We start from the raw sequence: 27,028 nt of genomic DNA, 5'->3' as shown, positions 1-27,028 counted from the left end.
GTGCATACTATTTGATTTTTTGGCCTACTGATAATTCAACTATGTACATACATACATTCAACTACCCATTTAAAAGAGCTACCTAGGGGGTACCTGGGTGGCTTAGTTGGTTGGCTGTCTGACTCTTGATCTCAGCTCAGGTCTTGATCTCAGGGTCATGAGTTTGGGCTCCATGCTGGGCATGAAGCTTACTAAAATAATAAAATAGAGTAGAATAGAATAGAATAAAAAAATAAAACTATCTAATATTCAGTCATTTAATTTATGTAATTTAATAATTTCCTATTGTACACCTGGTTATTGAAATTGTTTTCAATTTTCATTTTTAAACAGTATGGACTGAAAATTCTTGGCATATCCAAGATATGCACTTTCTAGATAGGATAACTTTCTAGAAGGAGCATTTTAAAGGATGGCAGTCCACAGTGTAGAGTAGTGGCAAAAGCATGTATTAAAAACACTTATATGCTCTGTAATTTAGTTACATCATTTAGTCCCTCTGTAACTCTGTTTTCTGCATCTATAAAATGAAGGTGATAGCATACTGCTTCATGGGCAGCTGTGAGGATTGAAAGAACTAATAACACACTTAGCCTAGTGTCTGGAACATGATAAGAGCTCAATAAATGTGAGCTATTATTACTGCCAGACAGCTCTTTCAAAAAGTTGCACAAATTACACAGCACCCTATACTAGGATATACTCTCACTTGAATTAATGTTAGATATTATCCCCCTTTTAAATTAGTGATTCTCAACTTTGACTATACATAGGAATCATGTGGGGAACCTTAAAAAATACTGATACCCTGGTCCCACTCCCAAAGATTCTGATTTAATTGGTCTGGGATGTGACCTTCGGCATTGGAATTTTTGAGGCTTCCCAGGTGATTCTGATATACCGATATGTGAGTTATCACTGCTTTATTTTCTCTTTGGTGGAAAAATATGTATATTGATGGTGCTAGCAGCTGGGAGGAGGGGGGTGAGGAGTAACTGCTTAATGGGCACTAGCTTTCCTTTTGGGGTAAAGAAAATGTTTTGGAACTAGATGGATGTGGTAGTTACATAACACCGTGAAAGTACTAAATGCCACTGAATTGCTCACTTTAAAATGATTAATTTTGTGTTATGTGAATTTCACTTCAATAAAAAAACAGAAAAATATTATGTCTTTTTTTTAATATCCTTTAAAAATTTTTTAAATGTTTATTTATTTTCAGAGACAGAGACGGAGTAGGGGTAGGAGCAGAGAGAGAGAGAGGAGAGAGAATCCCAAGCAGATTCCATGCTGTCACCAAAGAGCCTGATGTGGGCCTCCATCCCATGAACTGTGAGATCGTGACCTGAACCAAAACCAGGAGTTGAACCCTTAACTGATTGAGACTCAGGTGCCCCTATTTTAATTTCTTTTACAATTATGATTGAGGGTTTAATTATATGTTTAGTAACCATTAGGATGATTTTTCTTTTACTCTTTTTCTTAAGCCTGTCTATTGCTCACTTTTCTGCTAAGATGTTCATTTTACTGTTTGTAGGAGCTGTTAGAATGTTAACCTTTGTCTGACTCGGGTTTCAAATGTTTTTTTCAGTTTGCTTTTTGTCTTTTATTCCTGTGGGTTTTTTTAATTTTTTTTAAACATTTATTTATTTTTGAGAGACAGAGTGAGACAGAGCATGAGCAAGGAAGGGGCAGAGAGAAAGGGAGACACAGAATCTGAAGCAGGTTCCAGGTTCCAGGCTATCAGCACAGAGCCTGATGTGGGGCTCGAACTCACAAACCACGAGATCATGACCTGAGCCGAAGTCGGACGCTTAACCGACTGAGCCACCCAGGCGCCCCAATTCCTGTGTTTTTTGATGTACAAGTTAAGTTTTTTTTCTTGTAATTAAACTTTCAAGTTTTTTATGATTTTGCCCTTCAGTGTCAGGCTTAGGAAGTACCCCCCAACCACCCCCCCACACACACACACTAGAAAAAGAGCAAAGTAAACCTAAAGAGAACAGAAGGAAGTATATAATAAACATTAGAGTGGAGATAGAGAATACAAAATAAAGTAGTAGAGAATTCAAAATAATAGGGAAAATCCATTAAACCACAAGTTGGTTCCTTAAAAAGATCAACAAAATCAACAAATTTTTAGCCCAACTGACTATGAAACAAGACTCAAATAAATAAAATCAGAAATGAGTTTCAGATAACATTACTATTGACCTTACAGGAAAAAGAAAAAGATTGTAAGAATATTCTGAATAGTTGCCAACAAATTAAATAATCTAGATGAAATGGACAAATTCTTAGAAACACACAATGTACCAAAACTGATTCAAGAGGAAATAAAAAATCTGAATAGACCTATAACAAGTTAGGAGATTGAATCAGTAATCAAAGACTTTCACAAAAGGAAAAGTCCAGGACCAGAGGGCTTTACTGGTATTATCCAGTGAAAAATTCTACCAAACATTTAAAGAAGTATGAATACCAGGGCGCCTGGGTGGCTCAGTCGGTTAGGCGGCCGACTTGGGCTCAGGTCATGATCTCGCAGTCTGTGAGTTCGAGCCCTGCATCAGGCTCTGTGCTGACAGCTCGGAGCCCAGAGCCTGTTTCAGATTCTGTGTCTCCCTCTCTCTCTCTGACCCTCCCCTGTTCATGCTCTGTCTCTCTCTGTCTCAAAAATAAATAAACGTTAAAAAAATTAAAAAAAAAAAAAAAGAAGTATGAATACCAATTCTTCTCAACCTCCTTCAAAAAATAGGAGAGGAAGAAACACTTCCTAATTTATTCTGTTAGTCCAGCATTATCCTTATAACAAAGCTATAAGAATACATTGCAAGGAAAGAAAACTGCAAACCAATATTCTTTATGAACATAGATGCAAAAACCTTCAACAAAGTATTAGTGAACTAAATCCAGCAACATATTGAAAGGATTATATACTGTGATAAAGTGGGATTTAACCCAGGAATGCAAAGATGGTTCAATTTACAAAAATCAATCACTGTAATACACCACAATAGGAGAAAGAAGGAAAAAAAAATTCCCACATGATCATCTCAATTGATGCAAAAAAAGCATTTGACAAAATCCAACACTTTCATGATAACAAGAAAAGGATGCCTGATTTTTACCACGTCTATTCAGCGTTGAATTAGAAGTTCTAGCCAGAGCAACTAGGCAAGAAAAATAAAACACATCTAAATTGTAAATGAAATAAAACTATATTTATTTGCAGATAACATGGTTATGTGTGTGTGTGTATATATATTTTTCTCTCTCTCCGTGTATATATATGTGTGTGTGTGTGTGTGTGTGTATTTATAAAATCCCAAAGAATCCATGAAAACACTATTAGAGCTAATAAACCAATTCAGCAAAGTTGCAGGACACAAAATCAACACACAAAAATCAGTTGTATTTATATTCATTAGCAATTAATCTAAAAAGGACATTTAAATAACAATACCATTTATAATACATAAAAAGAATAATATACTTAGAAATAAAGTTAACCAAGGAGGTGTGAGACTTGTATAAGGAAAATTACAAAAAAAAATTGCTGAAAGAAATTAAAGAAGATCTAAATAAATGGAAATACATCCATATTCATGGGTTGTTAAAAGACTTAATATGGTTAAGATGGCCATACTGTCTATCATACTGCAAAGTGATCTACAGGTTCAGTGCAATCCTTATAAAAATCCCAATGGCCTTTTTGCAGAAAGGGAAATCACTCCTAAAATCCATAAATCAAGAGAATTTAAAACATATGTCCACCACAGAAAAACGTACACAAATGGTTGTAGCAGTACTATTCACAATAGCTGAAAGGTGGAAACAACTCAAATGTCCATCAACTGATGAATGACAAACAAAAACTAATATATCTATATACAATGGAATATCATTCAGCTGTTAAAAGTGATGAAGTCCTGATTCACGCTGAAACATGAATGAGTTTGGAAATGAAAGAAGCCAAAAACAAAAGGCTACTTATCATATGTTTCTATTTATATGAAGTGTGTAGAATGGGCAAATCCATACAGACAGAAAGTTAGTGGTTGCCAGAGGGAAGGAGGGGGGAATGGGGAGTGAATGCTTAATGGATATGGGGTTTTCTTTGGGGTGATTAAAAGATCTGGAAGTAGTGGGAATGGTTGCACAATATTGTGAATGTACTTAATGTCACTGAATTGTACACTTTAAAATGTTAAAATGATGAACTTCATGTTATGTATTTTGTACTACAATAAAAAGTCCTTTCCAATGCAAGATCAAGTAAATTTTTACTTCCAAAAATAATAGGTTTTTTGTTTTACTATCAAAATTTTAACTCTTTAATTAAAATTTTTTACCCAAGTTATCACAATACCATTTATTGAATAATGTCTTTATTCTGCGCTGGTTTGAAATGCTGCCTTTATCATATGGTCTGAGGCCAGGCTTTCTCTCCAGCATGTGGTTGGATTTTGCAGTATTATTAGCCTCTCTAGTCTGTTTTCAGTATAACATGTTTTTTTATCTATTGTAGTTTAGAGCACATTTTAGTTTAGTACACATTTCAATATCAGAGTACGTCATTATTTAAGCATTTTCTTGGTGATTTTTTAACATTTTTCTCCCAGATGAACCCAATGATTATTTTGTTAGATTAAAACTACCCCTTTGGGGGCACCTGGCTGGCTCAGTTGGTGGAGTGTGCGACTCTTGATCTTGGGGTTGTGAGTTTGAGCCCCATGTTGGGTGTAGATATTACTTAAAAATAAAATCTTAAAAAAAATACCCCTTTGGAATTTTAATCATAATTGCATTTAAGTTGAACATATTTACAATACTGTGTATTCCTGTCCAAGAACATATGTCTATTTATTTAACTCTTCTTCCATGTCATTTAGTAAAGTTTTGAAGTTGAATTTATATACATATTATACTTTTATCACTTCATTTCTAGAAAATTAAAAGTTGTTTCTGTTGAAACTTTGGTGACTGATCATTGGTAGTATGCAGGAAAGTATAAGGGAAAGCTATTAGTTTTTGTTTAAATATTTTATAACTACCCATGTTACTGAGTTATAATTGACTCTAACAATTTTCAGGTGCTTCCTTGGGTTTTTAGGTAATGATATCATACATGAATAACAGAAATTTTGTTTATGCCTTACCGTGTAATCTTGGGCATAGTTCCATCATAGGATTTAACTACCAAATGTAAAATTCTTACAATATTGGCTGGTACACAGTAAGCATTTTATAATCCTAGTATTATACTAATGATACCATATTCTCTAACAGAAAAGTTGGCGGGGGGGGGGGGGGGGGGATGGTACCTGGCTGGCTCATCAGTTGATAGAGCATGTGACTCTTGGTTTTGGGATTGTGAATTCGAGCCCCATGTTGGGTGTAGAGATTACTTAAAAACCTTAAAAAAAATGTTTGGTGTTTTATCCTTTATCTTTGATATTAGTTGTTGGTTTGAGATAGATTTAAAATATTTTTTCATGATAAAGAAGTATTTGCTTCTACTTTTCTAGCGCTTTTGTTTGTTAAGATAAATGTTGTCTGTTTTAATTTCACAGAATACTGATTTGCATCTATTTGAATTGTCCTTTCTCCTTTTTATACAATAAACTATATTAATAGATTTTCTAATGTTTAGCTAGTCTTATGCTATAATAAATCCAAATTGGTCACAGTATCATTAAAATGTTGAATCTGATTTGCTTATTTTTTTATAATCATTATATCTATACCTTTAAATGAGATTAATGTAAGGTTTTGTATTTTTTTCTATGTTGTGTGTGTTAGCCAGGAGTTGGTGTCCAGGTTTCTGTTAGCTTCATAAAATGACTTGGGAAATACTCCACTTTCCCCAATGTTCTGCAGCAGTTTTTACAGTATAGAAATGATTTATTTCTAGAACATTTGAAAGAATTTACCCTCAAAGCCAATTAGATCTGATATCTTTCTTGGAAGTATATTGTTGTAAACCTTAAAAAAATCTCATTTGTGATTTGTGATAAGTTCAGGATTTTAACTTCTTATATCAATTTTGAAAATTTCCTAGAAAATCACCCATTTCATCAATATTTTAAAATGTTTTAGCCTAGAGTTGTATAAGCAGTCAATTCTGCAATAACACAACATAAGCATTCCTAAAAATTACTAAAATCACACAGTGAAAACTACAGGGTTTAGGGGGGAAATGGGATTAGGGGTATAATCTTCAAAAACTTTGTCAATGACACATTAAAAAAAGATACGAACCTAATAAAACCGTAGCACACTACAATAAACATGGCCCTATATATTGAAAAAGACCTGAAATTTGCTTGTGGAAGTGGGCACTGGAAAAGTTGCAGCTTGAGAATATTTTGAAGTGGCCAAGGAGGAAATCTAAAATTGGTCCAAGGTGTAACACTAGATCTGGGTGGGTGTAGCTCCTAACACATCCAGGTTGCTGAGGTAACTGGCAAATGCTTTAGGTGAGTGCTCTGTGGGTTTCCTACAGAGCTGGGTGCAGTTTTTTGCATTCACGTGGGGTTCCCCCTGAAGGTCTCTCAGTAGCACCCTAAAGTACTGATTTATTTCCAGCAGGTTCCAGAGGGTAGATTTACAGCAAGTTCTGCTGCTGTAACTCCACAGTGACTCCTCTGCCATTCAGTGGGCCGTGACTTGAGTCATCTCCAAAAGATCTGGATCTCAGCCCTAGGAGAAGTAGCTGCCTCTTATCTCTGCTATTCTTATGAATCGTTGTTCTTGGGAAGAATCCACTCTGACTCTCTCAGGTAGATACCCTCTTCCTATAGTGGGAATTTGTCATGCCAAAGTCCTCCCATTATGGAGTCACAATATATCAATAAAACAACTACAATGAACACCAAATACATTTTGTGAAAATTTACAAATGAATGACAAAATGTAAATTCTCTCACGGATGGTGAGATTGTTTCGGATATGATGAATTATTATCTAAAACCGTGGCGAAAAAGGTAATTCCTCAGATGTGTAAGCCAAGCTTTGTGCAAAGACCCAGAGTGGGAGTGGGGGACTGGTTTTTGGCACACCAGAATGAAATCTGCCTGTTTACAGGAAGTTGTGTTGGTTTCAAAGGACAGAAAGTGAGACTCCAGGATTCAGGGGATGGGGGGTGGGAGTGGATGAGGAACTAGGACTTAGAAAGGTAGAAAAGAGAGACACAGGGCTTGAAAGAATTGGCAGTATCAGGCAGAACATGCATATATGCCATATAACAATTTCCATGCCTTCTCTCAGGAAGTTACCAGAGTGAACTCACTCTTTAATGCTGCAAAGGCCTATTAAACTTTTATTGTTTTATGCTGTACCTGGGTCCATGGTTCATGCTGAGTATTTAAGAGAAACGTCTAGGCTGTCATGGATCCATTCATGGAGTGCAAGATTCTGACTGTCAGGTTGGTGTTTCTGGCTCCGGGGAGTACCTCCCTTGCCTCCACTGCCTCTCATCACTGGCTCCTGTGTTTTCTTCCTGTGCAACTGAGGGAAGCTCTCCATCTCCTTACCTGTGCCTCCTGTGACTCCAGGGGCAGCCATTACAGGGTGAAACATCATTCTTAGGAGGAGGGTGAATTGTTAGGTGTTAGGGTCTATTAGGGAATCCAAAACACAAACCCAGAAGAGATCATTTCAGGGAAATTCCTGTGGAGAACAAAAATAAGCAATTCCACATGATTCTTAGCTCTCCTCACCCTTCAAAAGTGTTTCCTTTCTTGGGGGTACCTGTGTGGCTCAGTCGGTTAACTGGCTGACTTCTGCTCAGGTCACGATCTTGCAGTTGGTGAGTTCAAGCCTCGTATCGGGCTTTGTGCTGACAGCTCAGAGACTGGAGCTTGCTTCAGATTCTGTGTCTCCCTCTCCCTCTCTCTGCCCCTCCCCAACTCGTGCTAAGCCTCTCTCTGTCTCTCAAAAAATAACTAAATGTTAAAAATTTTTTCAAAAAAAAATGTTTACTTTCTATCCCACTGTAAGAGAAAGAGATGGAAACCTATGGTGTTGTCTCTGCTTTTTAGCAGAGCGGGGGCGGGGGGAGGGGTGGGGAAGGCAGGAATTCGGTGGGGGCGGGGGGGGGGGTGGGAATCCCTTTCTGAAAATAGAGTGGGTATTTGGCTGGAGTGACTTTTGCTGTGTCTTTTGGAAATATGAGTATGGTAAGAAGCTAAGAATATCTCCTAGAGAAGGCATTTCTCTGTTTGCCCGTAAGTCAAAAGTGGAGATCTGGGGCTTAATATAGCTACAGATACATTTTGTTTGGACTGTTTAAACAATGCTGAATGGGTTGTTGATAGTTAAACAGTAGGGGCTTTCAAATGAAAATACGGATTTCTGGTTTCACTTAAGTGGTTGATCTGGCAAGATTGGTCTTTATTCTAAAAGTATGAAAGAGTTTGGCAGGGAAACCCTAATTCCTTAATAATCTGTTCCAAGGAAAGTGTTGATTTCATTTCCAGAGTAACCTTTCACTGTGAGAAAGAGTGAGACTTCTTGGAGCTAAAACTTTCCACCTTTTAAAAAAGCTGAACTGTAACATACATGAAAATATATAAATCATAAGTGCTCAATGAAATAAAAGATAACACACCTGTGGAATCATCACTCAAGTCAAGTAGACATTACTAGTATCCTTAGGAACTTTCTCTCATGCCTTCCTTCCCATCAGTACCACCCTCTCTTCTTTCCAGGTGTAAACATTATAGTTTATTTTTGCCTTATTTTACATTTTATAGAAGTGTGATCATACACTGTGTGCTTTTTTGTGTCTTCTTTTTTTATCATTAAGAAGATGTGTCTTCATTCAATATCTTTGGTGAGATTCATCTACATTGTAGGCTAAAGCTATTATTCATGTTCATCTCACGGTACTCCAGTATATGAAAATACAACACTTTCTTTATCATGGCAGTGGTTGATAGACAATTGGGTTGGTTTCAGTTTTTGACTATTTTAAGTATTGCTACTATAAATCTTCTTGTCCGTGTCTCTTAGTGTGCACATGCATGCCTTTCTGTTGGGTATATACCAACAAGCTAAATTGCTTGGTCCCAAGGTATACGTATGTTCAACTTTGGTACTTACTGCCAGTTTTCCAAAGTGGCTTTCCCAGTTTATACCCTCACCAAAACAGTATGAGGGATTCAGTCGCTTCACATCCTCACGAGCATTGGTATTGTTTCTTAGTTTTAGCCTTTCTTTGAATATGTGGATGTATTGTGGTTTTCATTTTCGTTCTTTTTTTACTTATTCTGTTGAGCATCTATTCATATATTTTTTGGTCATTTGAATTTCCTGTACTGCGAAATGCCTGTTAAGGTATCTTCTGTCCATTTCTAATTGGGTCATCTGTCTTTTTCCTATGAAGTGGGAGGAATTCTTTATAGGTTTCGGATACAGCCCCTTCATTTGTTGTGTGTGTGTTACAAATATCTTCTCCAGCCCTGTGTTATGACTGTCTTTCACACTAATTGTGTCTTTTGATGAAAATGAATAATTTTTTTATTTCAAAATTTTATTGTGATAAGAACACAGTGTGAGATCTACCTGCTTAACAATTTTTAAAATATACAACACGGTATTATAGGTAAAATGTTGTACAGCAGATGTTTAGAACTTATTTATCTTGCTTAACTAAAACTTTATGCTCATTGATTAGTAACTCTCCATTTCCCCCATCCCTAGCTCTTAGCAAACACATTTCCACTTTTCAAGTCTATAAATTTGACTATTTTTGATACTTCATATAAGCAGAATCATGCAATATTTGTCTTTCTGTGACTGGTTTCTCACACCTAGCATAATATCTTCAAGGCTCATCCATGCTGTCTCTTGTTACAGAATTTCCTTCCATTCCATTGTATGTACATACCATGCTTTATCTTTTCGTCTGCCGATGGATGTTTTCACATCTTGGCTATTGTGACTAGTGCTACAATGATCATGGGAATGTTAACATCTCTTCAAGATCTTGATTTCAATTCTTTCGGATAAATACTCAGAAGTAGGATTGCTAGATCCTGTTTTTAATTTGGAGGGGGGAACATACATTCTGTATTCCATAGCAGCTGCACCATTTTACATTCTCACCAACAGTGTGCAAGGGTTCCAATTGCCCCACATCCTTGACAATTTTGTTGTTGTTATTGTTGTTGTTGTTTGATAATAGTCATCCTGACAAGTGTGAGGTGATACTGTGATTTCCATTCTCCTGATGATTAGTGATGTTGAGCATCTTTTCATATACCTGTTGGCCATTTGTGTGTCTTCTTTGGAGAAAGGTCTGCTCAAGTCCTTAGCCCATTTTATAACTGGGTATTAGGTTTTTTTGTTAATGAATTGTTGGACTTATATATTTTGGAGCTTAAGTCCATATCAATTATATGGTTTGCAGACACTCTGTAGGTTGCCTTTTCACTCTGTTGATTGTTTCCTTTGCTGTACAGAAACTTTTTAGTTTGATGCAGTCACACATGTCTATTTGTGTTTTTGCCTGTGCTTTTGGTGTCATATCCAAAAAAATAATTGCCAAGACCAATGTTAAAAAGTTATTTCCCTAAATTTTCTTCTAGTAGTTTCATGATTTAAGGTCTTACATTTAAGTCTTTTATCCATTTTGTATTACGTTTATATATGTATAGTACCTCAGTGTCCCTTTTGTAATGGAGATAAGAATAGTACTTCATAGATTTTGTAAAAAGTAAATGAAGTAATATATATAAAGCACATAAAAGAGTGCCTGGCATTTTCTAAGTTATAACTGTTAGCCCTGTACTGTGTTTCATTTTCCTTATAGCCCTGTCCCCATAGCCCCCATTCTGCCCTGGGATTCCAGGCCCAAACCCCTCTGGCTTCTACCACTGAGATGTGTGGCAGTCCCTGTCCTGCTCTGGCCACTCCTCCACTGTTGACAGCATCCTGGGTTGCTGGCTGGCCATATCCACATGATGGGGTCTCCACACTTCTGCATTGGTGGGAGTACCTGAGAGACAACATGCGCTGTGAGTGTCTATGCGGGGAGAGAGCAGGACACTTGGAGCTTCATGAAGGAAAGGTGAACAAGGAGAGGGCTTTGAGAAACAAGACTCCTGTGTTTTCAGTAGAGAGGTGGGGCAGGATGCTGGGACTTTTCCAAGGGCATGTAAGTGAAAGAGTCAGAGCTATGTGAATGTAATTAGTACCATTGAGCTGCCTTTCCAGTTTAGGTAACCAGATGTTATGTAATGAGTCAAATGACAGAATTAAAAAAAAAAAACCTTTCAAATAATACAGTTTCTGATATACAAAAGCACCCCCCAATTAGTTAATAAATAAAATCCCCATTTATTCTCTTAAGTAAAATTAACTTGTAAATGACATAAAATTCAAACTTTTGTCCCACATTCCACCTCAATTTCTTTTGCTTTCTTTTCTTTTCTTTTCTTTTCTTTTCTTTTCTTTTCTTTTCTTTTCTTTTCTTTTCTCTTCTCTTTTCTTTTCTTTTCTTTTCTTTTTTTTTCTTTCCCTTATTGAACAGCGAGTAGGCTGTGGTCCTTTTAGAACCTAAATCCTGAATGACTTCTTGCTCAATGCATGTAGTTTCCTCAGCTCCTCCAAAGTTAAATTAATCCAAACCCCATATCTTCCATGTGTGCCAGTTTCTAATAGTCAAGATTAATGGAAAACAGAAAACTGTCACAGGACCTGTGAGTTACCTTCCATTTAGAAAAGAAAAACATTTTAACATCTCTAGTGGTTATATAGAATAAAAGTATGTCCCAAGAAACAGTGCCTTGTGCAAAGATATTACAAATCTCAAAGACTTCTGGAGAGGAGGAAAGTAGAATAGAAAAGCTAGTCGTATGTTCAATGGATCACACTCTCTGTGAACTCAATTGTAAAGTTAGCAACAAGCTAATTGTAGCTCTTGCGTACCATGTTTTTGAGGAATGTTCATCTAAGCATATCCTCTCTGATCTGAAATGGGAAGCTCAGATACATTCCTATCTTCCTGCAAAGTTTAGAAATTTGCCATATCGTCACCCTCAGTCACTAGACTAATTTGAGGTTCCCCTTTATTTTAATTTTAATTTTAAATTTTTTTTTTGAGGGGAGGAAGGGCAGCAGGAAAGGGAGAGAGAATCTTAAGTAGGCTCCCAGCACAGAGCTTGACGGGGGGCTAGACTCACAACTGTGAGAGCATGACCTGAGCTGAAATCAAGAGTCAGACACTTAGCCCACTGAGCCACCAGGTTCCCCGAGGCTCCCCTTTATTTTTAAACAGTGTATTGAGGTGTAATTGACAAACCATAAGCACATATTTAAAGTATGCAGTTTCATAAGTTATAACATATATATACACCTGGAAAACAATCTTCACAAAGAAGATAATTAACATACTCAACACCCAGGAAAGTTTCCTCATGGCCCTTCCTAATCCTTCTCATGCCCACCTCCCACTCCCTCCCCAGGAAACCACACATCTTCTTTCTGTCTTTTTATCTTAGTTTGCATTTGCTAGAACTTTACACAAATGTGGCCATACAATACATACTCTTTTTTCTGTGTGGCTTCTTTCACTCAACATAATTATTTTGACATTCATCAACACTTCTGCGTGTGACAATAGCTTATTCCCCATCTACTGCTGTGTAGTTTTCCACTGTATGGATATACCATTACTTGACTATCCATTCATCTGTCAGTGGACATTTGGGTTCTTTCCAATTTTTAGCTATCACGAATAAAGCTGCTATGGATATTTGCGCACAAGTCTTTGTATGGGGATATGCTTTCATTTCTCTTGAATAAATATCTTAAAGTGCAATGGCTAGATCATATAGTAGGTATATGCTTAACTTTTTTTTTTTTTAATGCTTTATTTATTTTTGAGAGAGAGAGAGAAAGCGGGAGAGAGGCAGATAGAGACAGAGACAGAGGATCTGAAGTGGGCTCCATGTTGACAGGCTGACAACAGCAAACCCGATTTGGGGCTCAGACCCATAAACCATGAGATTGTGACCTGAACTAAAGTTGGTGCTCAATTGACTGAGCGACTTAACTTTTTAAGAAACTGCCAAAATGTTCTCCAAACTAGTTGTACCATTTTGTATTCCTACCATCATTGGTTAGAAATTCCAGTTGCTCTATATCCTTGTCAACACTTGGAAGTGTCAATCTTTTAAATTGTATCTATATTAATAGATATGTAGTGTTCATATGGCCCATTCAAGCATTTTTTATGATGGCTGTTTTAAAAATCCTTATCAGATAATTCCAACATCTGAGTGCTCTTTTTTTTTAAGTTTATTTATTTATTTTGAGAGAGAGAAAGAGAGAGAAAGCACAAGTGGGGGAGGGACAGAGAGAGAGGGAGAGAGAGAGAGAGAGAGAGAGAGAGAATCTGAAGCAGGCTCCACACTGCCAATGCAGAGCCTGATGCAGGACTCGAACTCACAAACTGACAGATCATGACCTGAGCCAAAGTCAGACCCATGCACCCCAATATCTGAGTTCTCTTGATGTTGGCACCTGATGATGATCTTTTCTCATTCCAGTTGTGATTATCCTGGTTGTTGGTATTGATTAATGATTTTCTATTGTTTACTGGACGCTCTGGGTGTTATGTCATGAGACTGTGCATCTTACTTGACCTTTCTTCTTTTTAGAAGGCAGTCACCTTGTTTAGGTGTAGCAAGCAGGTCCAGATGGGATGTATGTTCAGCTCTCTTGGGAGCCTGCTGATGCCAGCCTGGTGACAATGGAGCACCAACTCTCATTGTCTCATTTCCACTGGACAAAGGTGGAAGTTCAGGTCCACACTTTGCCTTACTGACACCAGGGGCAGTGGACACAGTGCAAACTAGCATTCTTCATCCCACCTTGTTCTGTCATGTTGCTTCCAGGTGGGAGTGGAAGCTCAGATCCCTCCTGGAAGTCAATTTTATCTTAATCTATGTATATGTTACTTTGAATTCTTTACATACTACAAAGAACCAAGTGGATATCTTACAAATGGAAATATTCTTTAAAAACACTCAGCAGCTGGGGCGCCTGGATGGCTCAGTCAGTTAAGCGTCTGACTTCAGCTCAGGTCATGATCTTGCGGTTCGTGAGTTTGAGCCCCACGTTGGGCTCTGTGCTGACAGCTCAGAGCCTGGAGCCTGCTTCGGATTCTGTGTCTCCCTCTCTCTCTGCCCCTCCTCTGCTCACACTCTGTCTCTCAAAAATAAATAAATGTTAAAATTTTTTGAATTTTTTTTACTTTCATCTTTTTCTTTTGCAAAATAAAAACAGCCCTGGAATTTCAATGACTTGACACCAAAGTTTATTCTGAACTCCCCTGAAGTCCAGTCAGCGATTGGGAACAGCCTTCATACTGCTGTCCTTTAAGCTCTGACTCCAGAATCAAGGTCCCTTTTATCCTAAGTCCCCAGTGTCCCTCAGGGCCTCCCCAGGGTCACTACTGGATCCTCTGCATCTGGCCCATTGATTGAGAGATTGAGAGAATAGAGGATTATATGGGGTGTTTTATGTCCAGGCATGGAAGTGGTATACATCTTAGCTGCCCAAATTCCAACATCCACAACCCACTCGTGGCCCAAACAGGGAATTTGGGAAACAAAGTCTTCGGGAAAGAAAATAGGGTAGTGAGCAACTAGCTAGACTCCCATTTGCCCAGTGGATTGACATTAGTTTTAGATATATCAATGAACTGTGTTTATATTTTTGTAATTAGGTAAGTTTTTCCTTCTTCATATTCAAAACTAATACTATGGCTTAGTGTCTTGTGTAGTAATTTGTTTTTCCTTGTCTCGCTCTCCCCCTTCCCTTCCTTTCTCTTTCTTTCTTTCTTTCTTTCTTTCTTTCTTTCTTTCTTTCTTTCTTTCTTTCTTTCTTTCTTTCTTATTTTTCATCAATAAATATTTATTGAGCCGACCTCTGGACCCCTCTGATGTCCAAGCACTCTTCAGGTTCTAGGAACATAGCAGTGAACAAAACAAGAAATCAAGATTACTGTTTTCTTGTGCATAAACTCTAGTGGAAAGGCTCAGAAACAAGGAGCAAAACAAATATAGGTAAAGCTCCAGACAGTGGAAAGTTCTGTGAGAGAAAACAACGTGAAAGTTTTGAGATGGTGAAGAGGAAGAAGATGGTTGGATTAAAAGGTCAATGATGGTGCTTTTGAGCATTTTCATTTGAGCCGAGTCCAGAATGACAAGAAGGAACCAGCTGTTTGATGATCTTGGTGATAATCTCTGGCTCTGGTACATTCAACCCTCTGCCTCTTTTGCAAGTACACCTGTGCCGCAGAACACATCTGGAGAGGAACGTTCAACCATGCTGACAATTCTCACTTGAAACACTGGCCCGCACACCTTAAGGGGGCCCTAATGCTGCACAATAATCACAGTGGCTCTCAAAATGTGATCCCCAGATGGGCTGACTCACCTGGGGGCTTGTTAGAAATGTAGCTTCTCAGTCCCAGCCCCAGGTCCACCCAGTCATTAACTCTGGGGAGGAGCCCGGTGTTTGTTTCAACAAGCCTTGTAGGTGCTGCTGATGTGCACGAAGCCAAAGAGCCACTGCCCTAGTCCCACTGGGTGCTCCTGGGTGACTGCTCCCCAGCATCTCCTTTCTCCTGAAGCCCTCCTCAACCTCACCCTCAGCAGATGACCTAACATACCTTCTTGAACAAACAAAGCAACCGGAAGTGAAATCGCACAGACTCCCACTACCATATTTCCTCACGTTCTGGCATCTGTACTAGAATTTTCTATCTTCTCACCTGTTTTTGTAAAGGAAACTCCGTGCTCTTATCTGTCACTGGTCCTTCTACTCAGCTCTGGTTCTCATCCCCTCTTGCCTATTCAAGGACATTGCAACTTAAATAACAGTGTTATTTCCATTACATTCTGGTGGCATATACTTACTTGTCCCTTTTTACTTTATTTTCATATGCTTTAAGTATTTGAGGCAATTACAGAATCATGACGTTCTACTCCCAAATAATTTGGTATAAATATTTTAAAAACAATATTTATATAGAAAACCAAAAAAGATTATTATGAACAAAATGAGCAATAATTCCTTAAATCTAATATCCAGTTCATAATCAGATTTCCTTCATTGTCCTTCAAAAATCCATGCAACTGTTTTCTCAAAGCCAAGATGCATTCCAGGACCTGGTGGTTTCTTCCTTGATTTCTTTAACTCCAGGCTAGCCCTTCCTTTCCCTTATCCTTTTTAATGGAAAAGTCAGGGCCAGTTGTCCTGTCAAATAAATGTCCCACCTTCTGGACATTTCTGATTGCTCCCTGATGGTGACATTTAGTTCGTCCACTATTTCTTGTATTCCCTATAAAAACAAATTTAGAGTTAAAGACTTGATAGATTTAACTTAAGCATTTGCAGAGGGATGTTGTGATGAGCACTAGGTGATGTAAGGAATTGTTGAGTCACTATATTAAATGTATATGTATTCATGCATATATATAATGGATATATGTAATTTTACTTAAAATTTTATTATATACCAAAACAGAAAATGCATGAAACAGTTCAACAAATTGTTATAAAATGATCACTCATATAACTCCCACCCTAAATAAGAGAAAAAGACCTCCAGAAGCCTCTGATACCATGTCCCTCCCAAGTTATATCCCTCCCTTTCTCCTATTATTCTAGATGTACTCATTATTCTAACTTTTATAATATTTTTGCCCTGGTCTTTCTTTATGGTTTTACCAACTTAGAAGGCATTCCCAAACAATATATGTGCATTTTACCCGATTTTCAACTTCATATAAATGACAACATACAGTATGACTTCTGTTTTGTCTAGCTTCTTTTGCTCAATGAAGTATTTAAGATTCATCCATATTCTTTCATATAATTGCAGTTCATCCTTTTTCACTTATATTTCATTGTATGATTATATTACCCTATATGTTTACATTCTACTGTTGATGGGCTGTTATGAAAAATGCTGCTGTGTTCTTGTGCATGTAACTCTACAGCCTGCATAAATAGGCATTTCTGCAGGGTGTCACCTGGTGGTGGTTTTGCTGATCAGAGAGTAGATTATCTTTCAACTTACTGGGTTCTGCCAGTATTTAAAAAGTGGTTTTACCTGTTTACTCTTTCACAAGCATTTCTTGTTCCACATTCTTGCCAGCATTTGATATTATCATTTAAAAATATTTGACAAAACTTGTGGGTGTGTAGTAGTGACTCATGTGGTTTTAATTTGAATTTCTCTGGATTACTTATGAAACAGCATTTTAAAAAAAAGTTTTGGGGGTGCCTGGTGGCTCAGTCGGTTAAGTGTCCCACTTCGGCTCGGGTCATGATCTCACGGTTCATGAGTTCAAGCCCCACAACAGGCTCTGTGCCGACAGCTCAGACCCTGGAGCCTGCTTCAGTTTTTGTGTCTCCCTCTCTTTCTGCCCCTCCCTTGCTCGTACTCTGTCTCTCTCTCTCTCTCCCTCAAAAATAAATATAAAAAGAAAAAAAGTTTTGGATGTTTGGATACCTGATTGACCTGACACGTTGACTGAGAAATCCATCCATCCTCCATAGCTCTGCAGTACATCTTCCATGCAAATCAGGTGTCAATGTATCGATTTGTTTGGGGCTGTCTATTCTGTACAGTGAGTCGATTTGTCTATATCTGCGCCAGTACCACCCAGTCTTCATTACTAAAGTTCCGTAATAATTCTGCATTTCTGGTAGACAAGACCTACATTTTTGTTCTTTAAAAGGGCCTTGGCATGGGGCGCCTGGGTGGCTCAGTGAGTTGAGCGTCCGACTTCGGCTTTGGTCATGATCTCGCTGTTTGTGAGTTCGAGCCCCTCTGTGCTGGCAGCTCACAGCCTGGAGCCTGCTTCGGATTCTGTGTCTCCGTCTCTCTCTGCCCCTCCCCCACTCGTGCTCTGTCTCTCTCTGTCTCAGAAATAAAGAAACATTAAAAAAATTTTTAAAAATAAAAGGGCCTTGGCAGATTTTTTTTTTTTTTTTGGCCTTTTGAGCTTCCATAGAAATCTTTCACCAATTTGTGAAATTGAAAACAATTCCTGTTGGAATTTTTATGATTATATTGCATAATTGTGATTATACTGAATAACTGTTGTTATACCGAATTTTTAGTTCAGTGTGGTTTCAACTGAGAGATAAGAAATATCTTTCCATTAATACTATTTTTGTCATTGATTTCTCTCTTTTTTTTTTAATGTTTATTTTTTTGAGAACGAGAGACAGAGCGTGAGTGGGAGAGGAGCAGAGAGAGAGGGAGCACAGAATCAGAAACAGGCTCCAAACTCCAAGCTGTCAGCACAGAGCCCGATGCGGAGCTCAAACTCACAAACCACAAGATCATGACCTGGGCTGAAGTCAGATGCTTAACCGACTGAGCCGCTTAGGTGCCCCTTTGTCATTGATTTCTAATATAATTGCATTGTGACCAGAAAACATATTTCATATGATTTAAATATTTTTAGATTTGATAAGCCTTGCTTTTTAGTCCAGGATACAATCAATTTTGTAAATATTCGCATGCATATTCTACAGTTGATACTTAATTTATTGACTAAATAGGACTGTTTTTTAAAATCATGTTGCTCAGGGGTGCCTGGGTGGCTCAGTCGGTTGAGCGTCCGGCTTTGGCTCAGGTCATGATCTCACAGCTCTTGAGTTCAAGCCCCGTGTTGGTCTCTGTGCTGGCAGCTCAGAGCCTGGAGCCTGCTTCGGATTCTGTGTCTTCCTCTCTCTCTGCCCCGAACCCACTCGCATTCTGTCTCTGTCTCTCTCAAAAATAAATAAACATTTAAAAAAAATTAAAAAATAAAATCATGTTGTTCAAATCTTTTACATCATTACTAATCTTTTGTATAGTTATTTTACCAATTACTGATAGGTACATATAAAAATCTCCTTTATTTACTTGATGCCATTTTTTTAAGATTTTATTTTTAAGTAATCTCTACACCCAACATGGGGCCCGAATTCACAACCCCAAGATGAAGAGTCGCACACTGCATCAGCTGAGGCAGCCAGGTGCCCTTGATGCCATATTATTAGATGCATAGCTGTTTAGAATTATTATATATTACTGGCAAATTGAGCTTTTTATCATTATGAGAAAACCTTTCCTATCTGTAGAAATGATGTTTGCCTTAATGTCTATACCAACTTTCTTTGGTTGCTATTTATATGGTGGATCTTTTTCTATTACATTTGTTTGAATCAGGATTCAGACAAGGTACACATACTGCGTTTGGTTATATGCTTACATTTTTCTTAATAGTTATAGCACTATTCAAAGTAACTGTTACATATTAGGTGAGTTTAATAGTTTGTGCTTTTTAGTGAATTGATCCATTTCATCTATAATGTCAAATTTATGTGTGTAAAGTTGTTTGCAGTATTCCCTTATACCTCTGATGTCTGCAGAGTCTTTAGTGATAGTCTTTATTTCATTCTTAGCATTGATCACTTTTTGTCTTCTCTTATTTTTCATTGGATTTTTCTGTATTTTCAGTCAAATGTTATTTAATGTGGATTTTCCAAAAAATTCTTCTACTTTGTTGGGATCTTTGAAACAGTAGATTGATGCCCTTCATTACATCTTTAATTGGGGAAATTCTCAGCCATTATCTCTTCAAATATTAACTTTTTCCATTCTTTTCTTCTTTCCTCCAGGACCGCAAATTAATTATGTTCTATTTTTCGCACTGTATTCTCCTGGCTTGTTTTGTCTTGCTTCACCATATGTCTTGTGATATTTGATTGTTTCCTGGACATTCTATTTGAAAAGATACTTTTATGTATAATGTAAGACGTTAGGCAATGTTATCATATTCTGAAGAAGACTTTTCATTCCAGCAGACATCTGAGAATGTTTATAGTTCAGGAACAAAGTTTGAAGTTTTGTGAGCCATCTTTATAGTCTCTGAGAATATAGTACACACCAACATCCAGAGTAAAGTTCAGTTTCTAGCCCAGTACAGGGAACATAACACTAGGGCTCTCCCTTGGTAGGTGCTAAGTTCCAACCCCCATTGCTCCACCAAAAATACATCTCCACCTTTCAGGGAACTTTCATGGATTGGTAAATAATCCCAGGTGTTTTGGGGGTCTCAGCCAAAAGCAAAACGTATTTCACTAAAGTCTTCCTCCTTGATTGCCAAAGGACTTGACCTATGTTCACTTGACCTCTTAAGAATGGCAGAAGCAGAGCTTTGTATGTCTGCTTTCTCTATTCACAAATACCCCTCGTTTAGAACCAGCTTTATTTTATCTCTGAGCTCTAATCCTTTCCCTTTTCTCTCCTGATAATTTTTTAAAACTTTCTTTTAATTACTTTTTTTCTGTTGTCTTCATCAGGGTAGTTGGACCAAATCCCACAGCACACCATTAGCAAAAGGTAACATATAGCATAGACTATTCTGTACCTTTTTTTCTTACTTAATATATTTGGGATAGATAGTACAATATCACAACTGGGATATTAACATTGATACAATCTACCAGTCTTATTCAGATCTCCCTATTTTTATTATACTCATTTGCACACATATGTATTTAGTTTTACACAACTTCATCATGTGTATTGGTGATATGTCTAATATTGGTGATAATTTTAATTCTTAGCATCTGTTTTGTAGCCTTGGAAAGGAAAGACAAGGTCTAAGTGCCCAGTCTAATAGAAGAGCCCTAGACAAACTGTGATCTCAAAGGACTCTACCCTTAGGCTAAGGGTAATATAGAGATATAACTCCAGACCCAAGGAGCACAAGGAAAACTACTTTGGGCACATCTGATGAGTAGAACTGCAGGGGAAAGTGTCCACTAATACTTTATAGCCATAAGCCAGTCCTCATGCTGATTTTCAACCAAAATTGGCATCACTTGGGTGGCTTCAAAAATCTCTAGATCAACATTAATTTAAGTGCTTCTAGATTCATGTTGCCTCCGGGCATCTTACAGAAGAAAATACATATGGTTTCTGGAGAAACCTACATTTATTTCAGATCTCACAGAATTTTCCACAGATAATACTACCAAGGACATACTTCCTTTGAATTGATTCTTAAATTACTCCAGATTTGGCCAGTGAGAACGCCTTCAAGCTGCAGTGCTATTATTATTGAAAGAGGGGTCTCCCCAACTTCATTTCCTCCCTTTCACATCTCACCCTGCTTTCCCTTCCAGTCAACCAAAACTGCTTTTATTAAGGTAAACCCCTTTTAGGGTATATCCAATGAACACTATCCAGTCCTTACCTTTTGATTTTTTTCTACATCATGGACCACGCCTTCCTTTATGAAACTCTCCTATTCTTGGCTTCCATAATATCACATCCTTCAATTCAGACATGAGTGACCTGAAAAATGAGGTTCACACAGAATCCATTTTGCTGGTAAGGGTGGTATCAGTGGTGGTAGTTGCAAGGTCAGGCTCCTGGCACAAAAAAATGGCATCCTTGGTGTAAACAACAGCAGATATTTCTCCCAGTGATTGTCAGGCAGCAGCACTGGTGATGGGCGCCTAAGCAGGCATGTTCAGAGCATGGTGTAAGGGTTCCTTAGACCCTTAATTAAGGGCTGAGTGTTTCTTAGACCTTCTAGTTCCTAGAAGCTTACTTAGCATTCAAGCTTGCTTTTCCAGTCTCCCAGCAGTACGGGGAGTACACGGAATCCTCTTATTAATACCCCTTATTCTTTAATCAGCCAGAATTAGCTTCCATCTCTGGAAAGTAAGAATTCTGATTAATCAGAGTCAGTTATTATGCTGCCCCTGGTAACTGGCAGTTGCAATTTCATACAGTAAATGTTATAACAGAGGTGAGCTATGGAGAGTAACAGGATAGGCATGTGACCCAGCCTCTGGGGCCTAGGGAAGAATTTCACAAAGGGGAGATACCTGAGCTGAGTTCTGAAAGAGGATTGTGAATTAGCCAGACACAGAGCATTCTAGGACATTCCAGATAGAAGGACATTCCAGGCTGGGAAACAGAGATGCCCAGGAAGGATATAAATCACATGGCAACATTTTTTGAGATGGGGACAGGGTGAGGGAAGAGGTGAGGTAGCAGAATTAAGCGAGAAGATCTCTGAGGATTTGTATATCATACCCAAAGTGGTTTCCTGGACTAGTAGCAGGGCTTGAGCCCTTGCCTTGCAATGTATATCCCAGGGAAAAGGTAAATGCTTGACACTTCCTGGATATGGTTTTAGGTGATTACTTATTTTGTATTCAGCTCTCAGCCTTGCCTAAAAACTCAGGAAACAGCTAGTTGAAAGTGACAGTAGCCCATGATGGAAATCCTGACCCAGAAAGAAACCAGCATGCTGGACCCTCACATTGCAAACCCCTGAGCACGACTCCTCTCCTTAGTCCTTGCAACTATGATCCAGCTCAGCCAAACTCTATTCCCTTAGAGACATTGTTATCTCAAGTTCTCCCCCAGACAACCCTCCTCCCTCCACTGTGTCTTCTCCAATTTAGTTAACAGAGTGTTTTTCTCCAAAGCTGTATCTTGCTTTACTAGGAAAGAAAACATTTTATAAACCTTAGTGTTGGCCTTATTGCTAGAAAACCTATAGCTAAGTTGATTGCTTACGTGGAGCAACTTATTTTTTTTTAATTATTACTACCTCTGTTTTAGAGAGAGCGTGCATGAGCAGGGGAGAGGGGCAGAGGGAGAGAGGGGGAATGTTAAGCAGGCTCCACAGTCAGCCCGGACCCTGATGGGGGGCTCTATCCCATGACCCTGGGCTCATGACCTGAGCCAAAATCAAGTCAGAGGCTCAACTGACTGAGCCACCCAGGCACCTCTCACATGGAACAACTTCTAGGCAACAAGTTTAATTACTGTTTTGTCTGCCTCTGCTGTTAGATATGCTAGTGTCTCTCAGTTCCAAACTTACCCTTCTGTGCTCTACTTTGTGAGTCTGGGGCTGGGACTCCGCAAACATTGCTGCTCTACCTGCTGGTTGCCTGTTAGGCTCTTCCAATAGAGGATGCCAGACGTAGAGGGCAAGGCTTCAGGAAAGAGAGGACTTGCAAAGAGACAGGATTTGCTATTCCTGTCTGCTTCTTATGGGATTGCTGCTTGTGTCCTTCCAGCGAGTCAGATACCCTCCTCACACTGGTGGCACCTATTGCTTCCAGGAGCAGAAGCTGATCAAGTTTGTGGTTTCTTCAACACTTTCAGAACCAATTGGGCAGCGCCACTCCGCAGAGGTCTGAGTACTATCTCCATGGACTCCTACGTTTCTAAGTGTTTACCATTCTAACAACTTGGCTAGACTCCCTCAGTCCCAAGGGTAGTGGCTGCTTCCGGCAGTTGGAACCTACCCAACAACATGGTGTTCTCCTGCTTTTCCAGTTACCTATGCACAGCTCTTTATACCTGGTTAACGATTCTTGATATTAAATTCTCTCTGCTCAATCTAGTGGGATTTCTGTCTCCTTACCAGACTCTGGCCAGAATACTTCCCTCTCTGCTTTCTGAGTTTTCCTTTTTGTGAATCAGTCTTTCTTATTTTGTCTGATCAAATAATTTGTATTATCTATTTTGGAAATAGAATCAAAATAATGTTTTCCTGTGTAAACTCGGATTTCAAAGTTTGTCTTTTTCCCCTAACCTCTCATGCATTTCCTACAGCCATGACACTGGGAATCCTCCCGGCCCCCAACTTGGGTCCCTTTTCACTTCTTAGTGCTTGAATGCTACACAGAAGACAATGAAAATTCTGACTCAGGAAAAAAGCACTCAATCTTCAAGCAAGGACATCATCCTGCACATTCCCTGCATCTTCCTAGGTATTAGCTTCAAGTCTAGTTTCTTTTTAGAAAGGAGATGTACATGGCCCTCTCGCCAGTATTTGCTTTGTTCAACAATCAGTAGAAAAGGCTTTCTGGTGAGTGGGAAGAGGAAGTCGTTATTCTTTGGGGGTTTGGACCATAGTGTTTTACAGTGATTAAGCTCCTCTTGCCTGCAGACTTATTCCCCTGCAGGGAATAAGAAGGAATAAGGAATAAGAAGACATTTCTTCTTTGCTGTTGTGTTTTCAGCCTCTAACTTTATTCTGCTAAGAAGCGTGGCTCTCTTTCCTACTACAGGTGCCTTCTCTCCACATTTGACTTCATTCTGGGTGGTGACTGGCCATGTCATCCTCACGTTTGGAGATGCCATACTTGGGCAATATTTGAGCCATTGGCAGGATGTTACCCTGTGAGTTGCTATGAAAAGAGGAAACAAGACTTTGGGGACTTTACAGAGGAAAGATAGAAAGAACAAGAAGAGCTGAGAGGTATCCTGAGATGAGGTAAGCAGGCTGAGGCTTCAGAAAGGAAATGTGAGCAGAGAAAGTGGACACATGGGCAGACTCAAGTTGGGGAACAGGGTATTTGGTCTACTTGTCAAGCAACCAGCATGAATTAAAATCATCATCTGGGCAAATTACTGTCCTTATTGTTGTGTGGAATACAAAGAAGGGCACAGGATATGGCACCTGGTTTTTGGAAAGTGGTTATGTACAAACAGAACATTGGGTAATGTCCACAGAAGGGGGTATGAGGCAGTGCCCAAGTGATTAAGAAAACAGGAGACTTGGGTAAAGCTTCAGGGTGGAGAAAGTGGTCAACAGTGTCAAATATTGCTGGGAACTTGAGAAAGCTAATGGAGAAAAAGACCTCAGAGACGGCAACCTTGTTAGCACTGGCAACCTTGTGCAGAACTGGGAGCAGGTTCGTGGTTGGGAGGAGGGTGAGATGTGGAGTATCTCTAGGTTAGAATATTAGGTGTCCACCCCGGCTAGGCAGTAGCCAGCATCCAACTGTGCAGAGCCAAGGATGATGACCAAAGTATTTTAGAGTGTGGTGCTGCACAAGTAAGCCCATAGCTGACCCTGTGGTTCTGTAGCCTACCTCATGGTTTCCCTGCATGCTCATTCTCACTCAAGAACTGGAGGAAAAGGAAAAGGGAGGTGGCATTGGGTGGTGGCAAAGGGGTCTCCTTCGTTCCTACTTCCCTTTTTGCTCCTATTGACCATTGCCTGATGCATAGCAGTCGTCTAGGTGATCCTGAATACAGTGCTGGCTGGGGAACCTGCTGATTGCCACCCAAATTGCAACAGTATGTTCAAGTGTATGTTACAGTAGTGACTTATTCATTAGCTGAATAAGCCTCTCTGACATGGTTTTGCTGTCGTCCCTCTAGTGTTTGAGTTATGATGTCAACTTGACTCTGCCCTAGGTGGCACTTCTAATTAGGTAGATTGGTTCCTCTTCTTGGTCTGCCCTAGCTGAATGTGTCTGCCTAGGTCTCAGAGCTGTGTTGGGGAGAATATGGAGCCTGCAACCTTGTCTCAGGAGTGAAAAGGAGCAATTGAGTGGTAGGATGTCTGGAATTTCTAAAGAAGGATGGTCTGGATTCCCAGGTCTTCCAACAGCCACAAGAAGTGCAGAGGAAGACATAAGCCCTCCCTCTTAAAGGAGGAGCTGGAGGGAGAGGAATTAAAAATAGGTTGCAGCTGCTTTATGCAGTCAGGGAAGAGATCCCTGGCTCTATCCCAAGTGAAATTCTCTTATTAGTATTTGCCTTAGATTTGATAAGATGTTGAATAAACCTGATGTGGTAATAATCTGGAAGCAGATGCCTGACAGTGTAGGATGACTGGATTTATTAGAGCAGTGCCAGTAGCTTTTAGATTTTAAGGAAGTCTGTCCAATATTACAAGTACAAAGAAGCAGGGGTGGAGTTTCTAGGTGCTTGATAGAGTGAAAAAGTGACTAGGTGAGTGGAATTGGGGGCCAAGTCCTCACATTTCAAGAAAAGAGATGGAAGGGGAATGTTTCTGGAGTTTGCTAATAGCTACTGGGGGACTGAATCTCTTTCATACACTTCTCCTGCCTTCCATCTTCATTTGGGCAGAAGCTAAAAATCTGCCCAGGTGGCTGTGTTACTGCTAATTGCTTCATGTTTTTAATGGGGCCTCATAATTTTAATTGCATTTGGATATTTTATATTCACTCAGTCTCCACATGGGCACTGTTGGAGACAATAATACAGAAAATTATAATGACATTGGTGATACCACTCACTTGGCCCAGGGCTCTTTGCTGCTCTGGGTTAGAGAACAGGCAGAAAGTAATGCAGAAGGTCAAGAGGAGTCTCAGTTTATCCTCAGCTTGATGGTCTCCCATCCTACCCAAGAACCAGGTTGCCACTGAGTCTGGCAGCATTAGCTCTTTGCCAGTCCCAGGATTCACGCTGGATAGTGGAAGGCCTGGTTTTCAAGCTCCAGGCCAGGTTTCCAGTGGATGCATCTCTCTCTCTGGCTCTAGACAACTTGAAAGAGGCCCCATGCCCATGTGCCCTTTATAAGTAGTCCTTTGGACTCTTACTTAAACATGGTCCTCTCCTACTTAAATATGTCATCGGCCACCAAGGCAGTAGTACTTAGGGATATGCCCGTCTTTGCCCCACCTAATCCTGTCCTTTATTGGAATCCAGCCTCAGTGGAGGAGGAAGAGAATTCCTCCATAAAAGTACACTTTTTATTTCCGTAATTAAAGTGTGATCATATAAATAACACATGCTTTTTATTTGAATTTGAATAACACATGGAAATATAAAGAGAAAAATAGAATACACCTGAAATCTCATTACCTTGAGATAACAGTTTGGTGACCATCCTTTCAAGAACCCCTTTATGCATTCAGACACACATGTGTATAGTTTTACATGAATGGAATGATATTACACATACTGTGTGTGTGTGTGTGTGTGTGTGTGTATTTTAAAATCATGAATTTTTTCTTTCTTCCTATCTCTTCTTCCTAAATGAACACTTATCTCCCTATTTCTGTCCTACATATGTTACTATCTGCTGTGTACCCTTCTATATTTTTCTCCATACTCAATTACTGTCATACAGAGATATGTGTATGTCTGTGTATCTATGCTTATATAATATACATATACTTTATAAGCAAATAGATAGATTTTTTCTTGGTTTTG

The 27,028-nt window shown here is 39.0% G+C and overlaps 1 protein-coding gene across 1 annotated transcript in view; it reads left to right on the top strand.

The window, feature by feature from the left end:
• Nucleotides 1-27,028, top strand: part of LOC112859933 (NXPE family member 3-like) — a 73,498-nt gene that overhangs the window by 13,393 nt on the left and 33,077 nt on the right. The window contains 3 exon segments of the mRNA XM_025923123.2: nt 1,223-1,390; nt 6,589-6,782; nt 24,127-24,332. Of these exon segments, the coding sequence (XP_025778908.2) occupies nt 24,328-24,332 (5 nt within the window). The 5' untranslated portion in view covers nt 1,223-1,390; nt 6,589-6,782; nt 24,127-24,327.

The sequence above is a fragment of the Puma concolor genome, chromosome E3 (assembly GCF_028749965.1).
Source record: "Puma concolor isolate L17-30 chromosome E3, mPumCon1.1.hap2, whole genome shotgun sequence".
Classification (NCBI taxonomy): domain Eukaryota; kingdom Metazoa; phylum Chordata; class Mammalia; order Carnivora; family Felidae; genus Puma; species Puma concolor.
The sequence above is the reverse complement of the archived record's forward strand: the minus strand, read 5'-3'. Positions and strand labels throughout refer to the sequence as shown.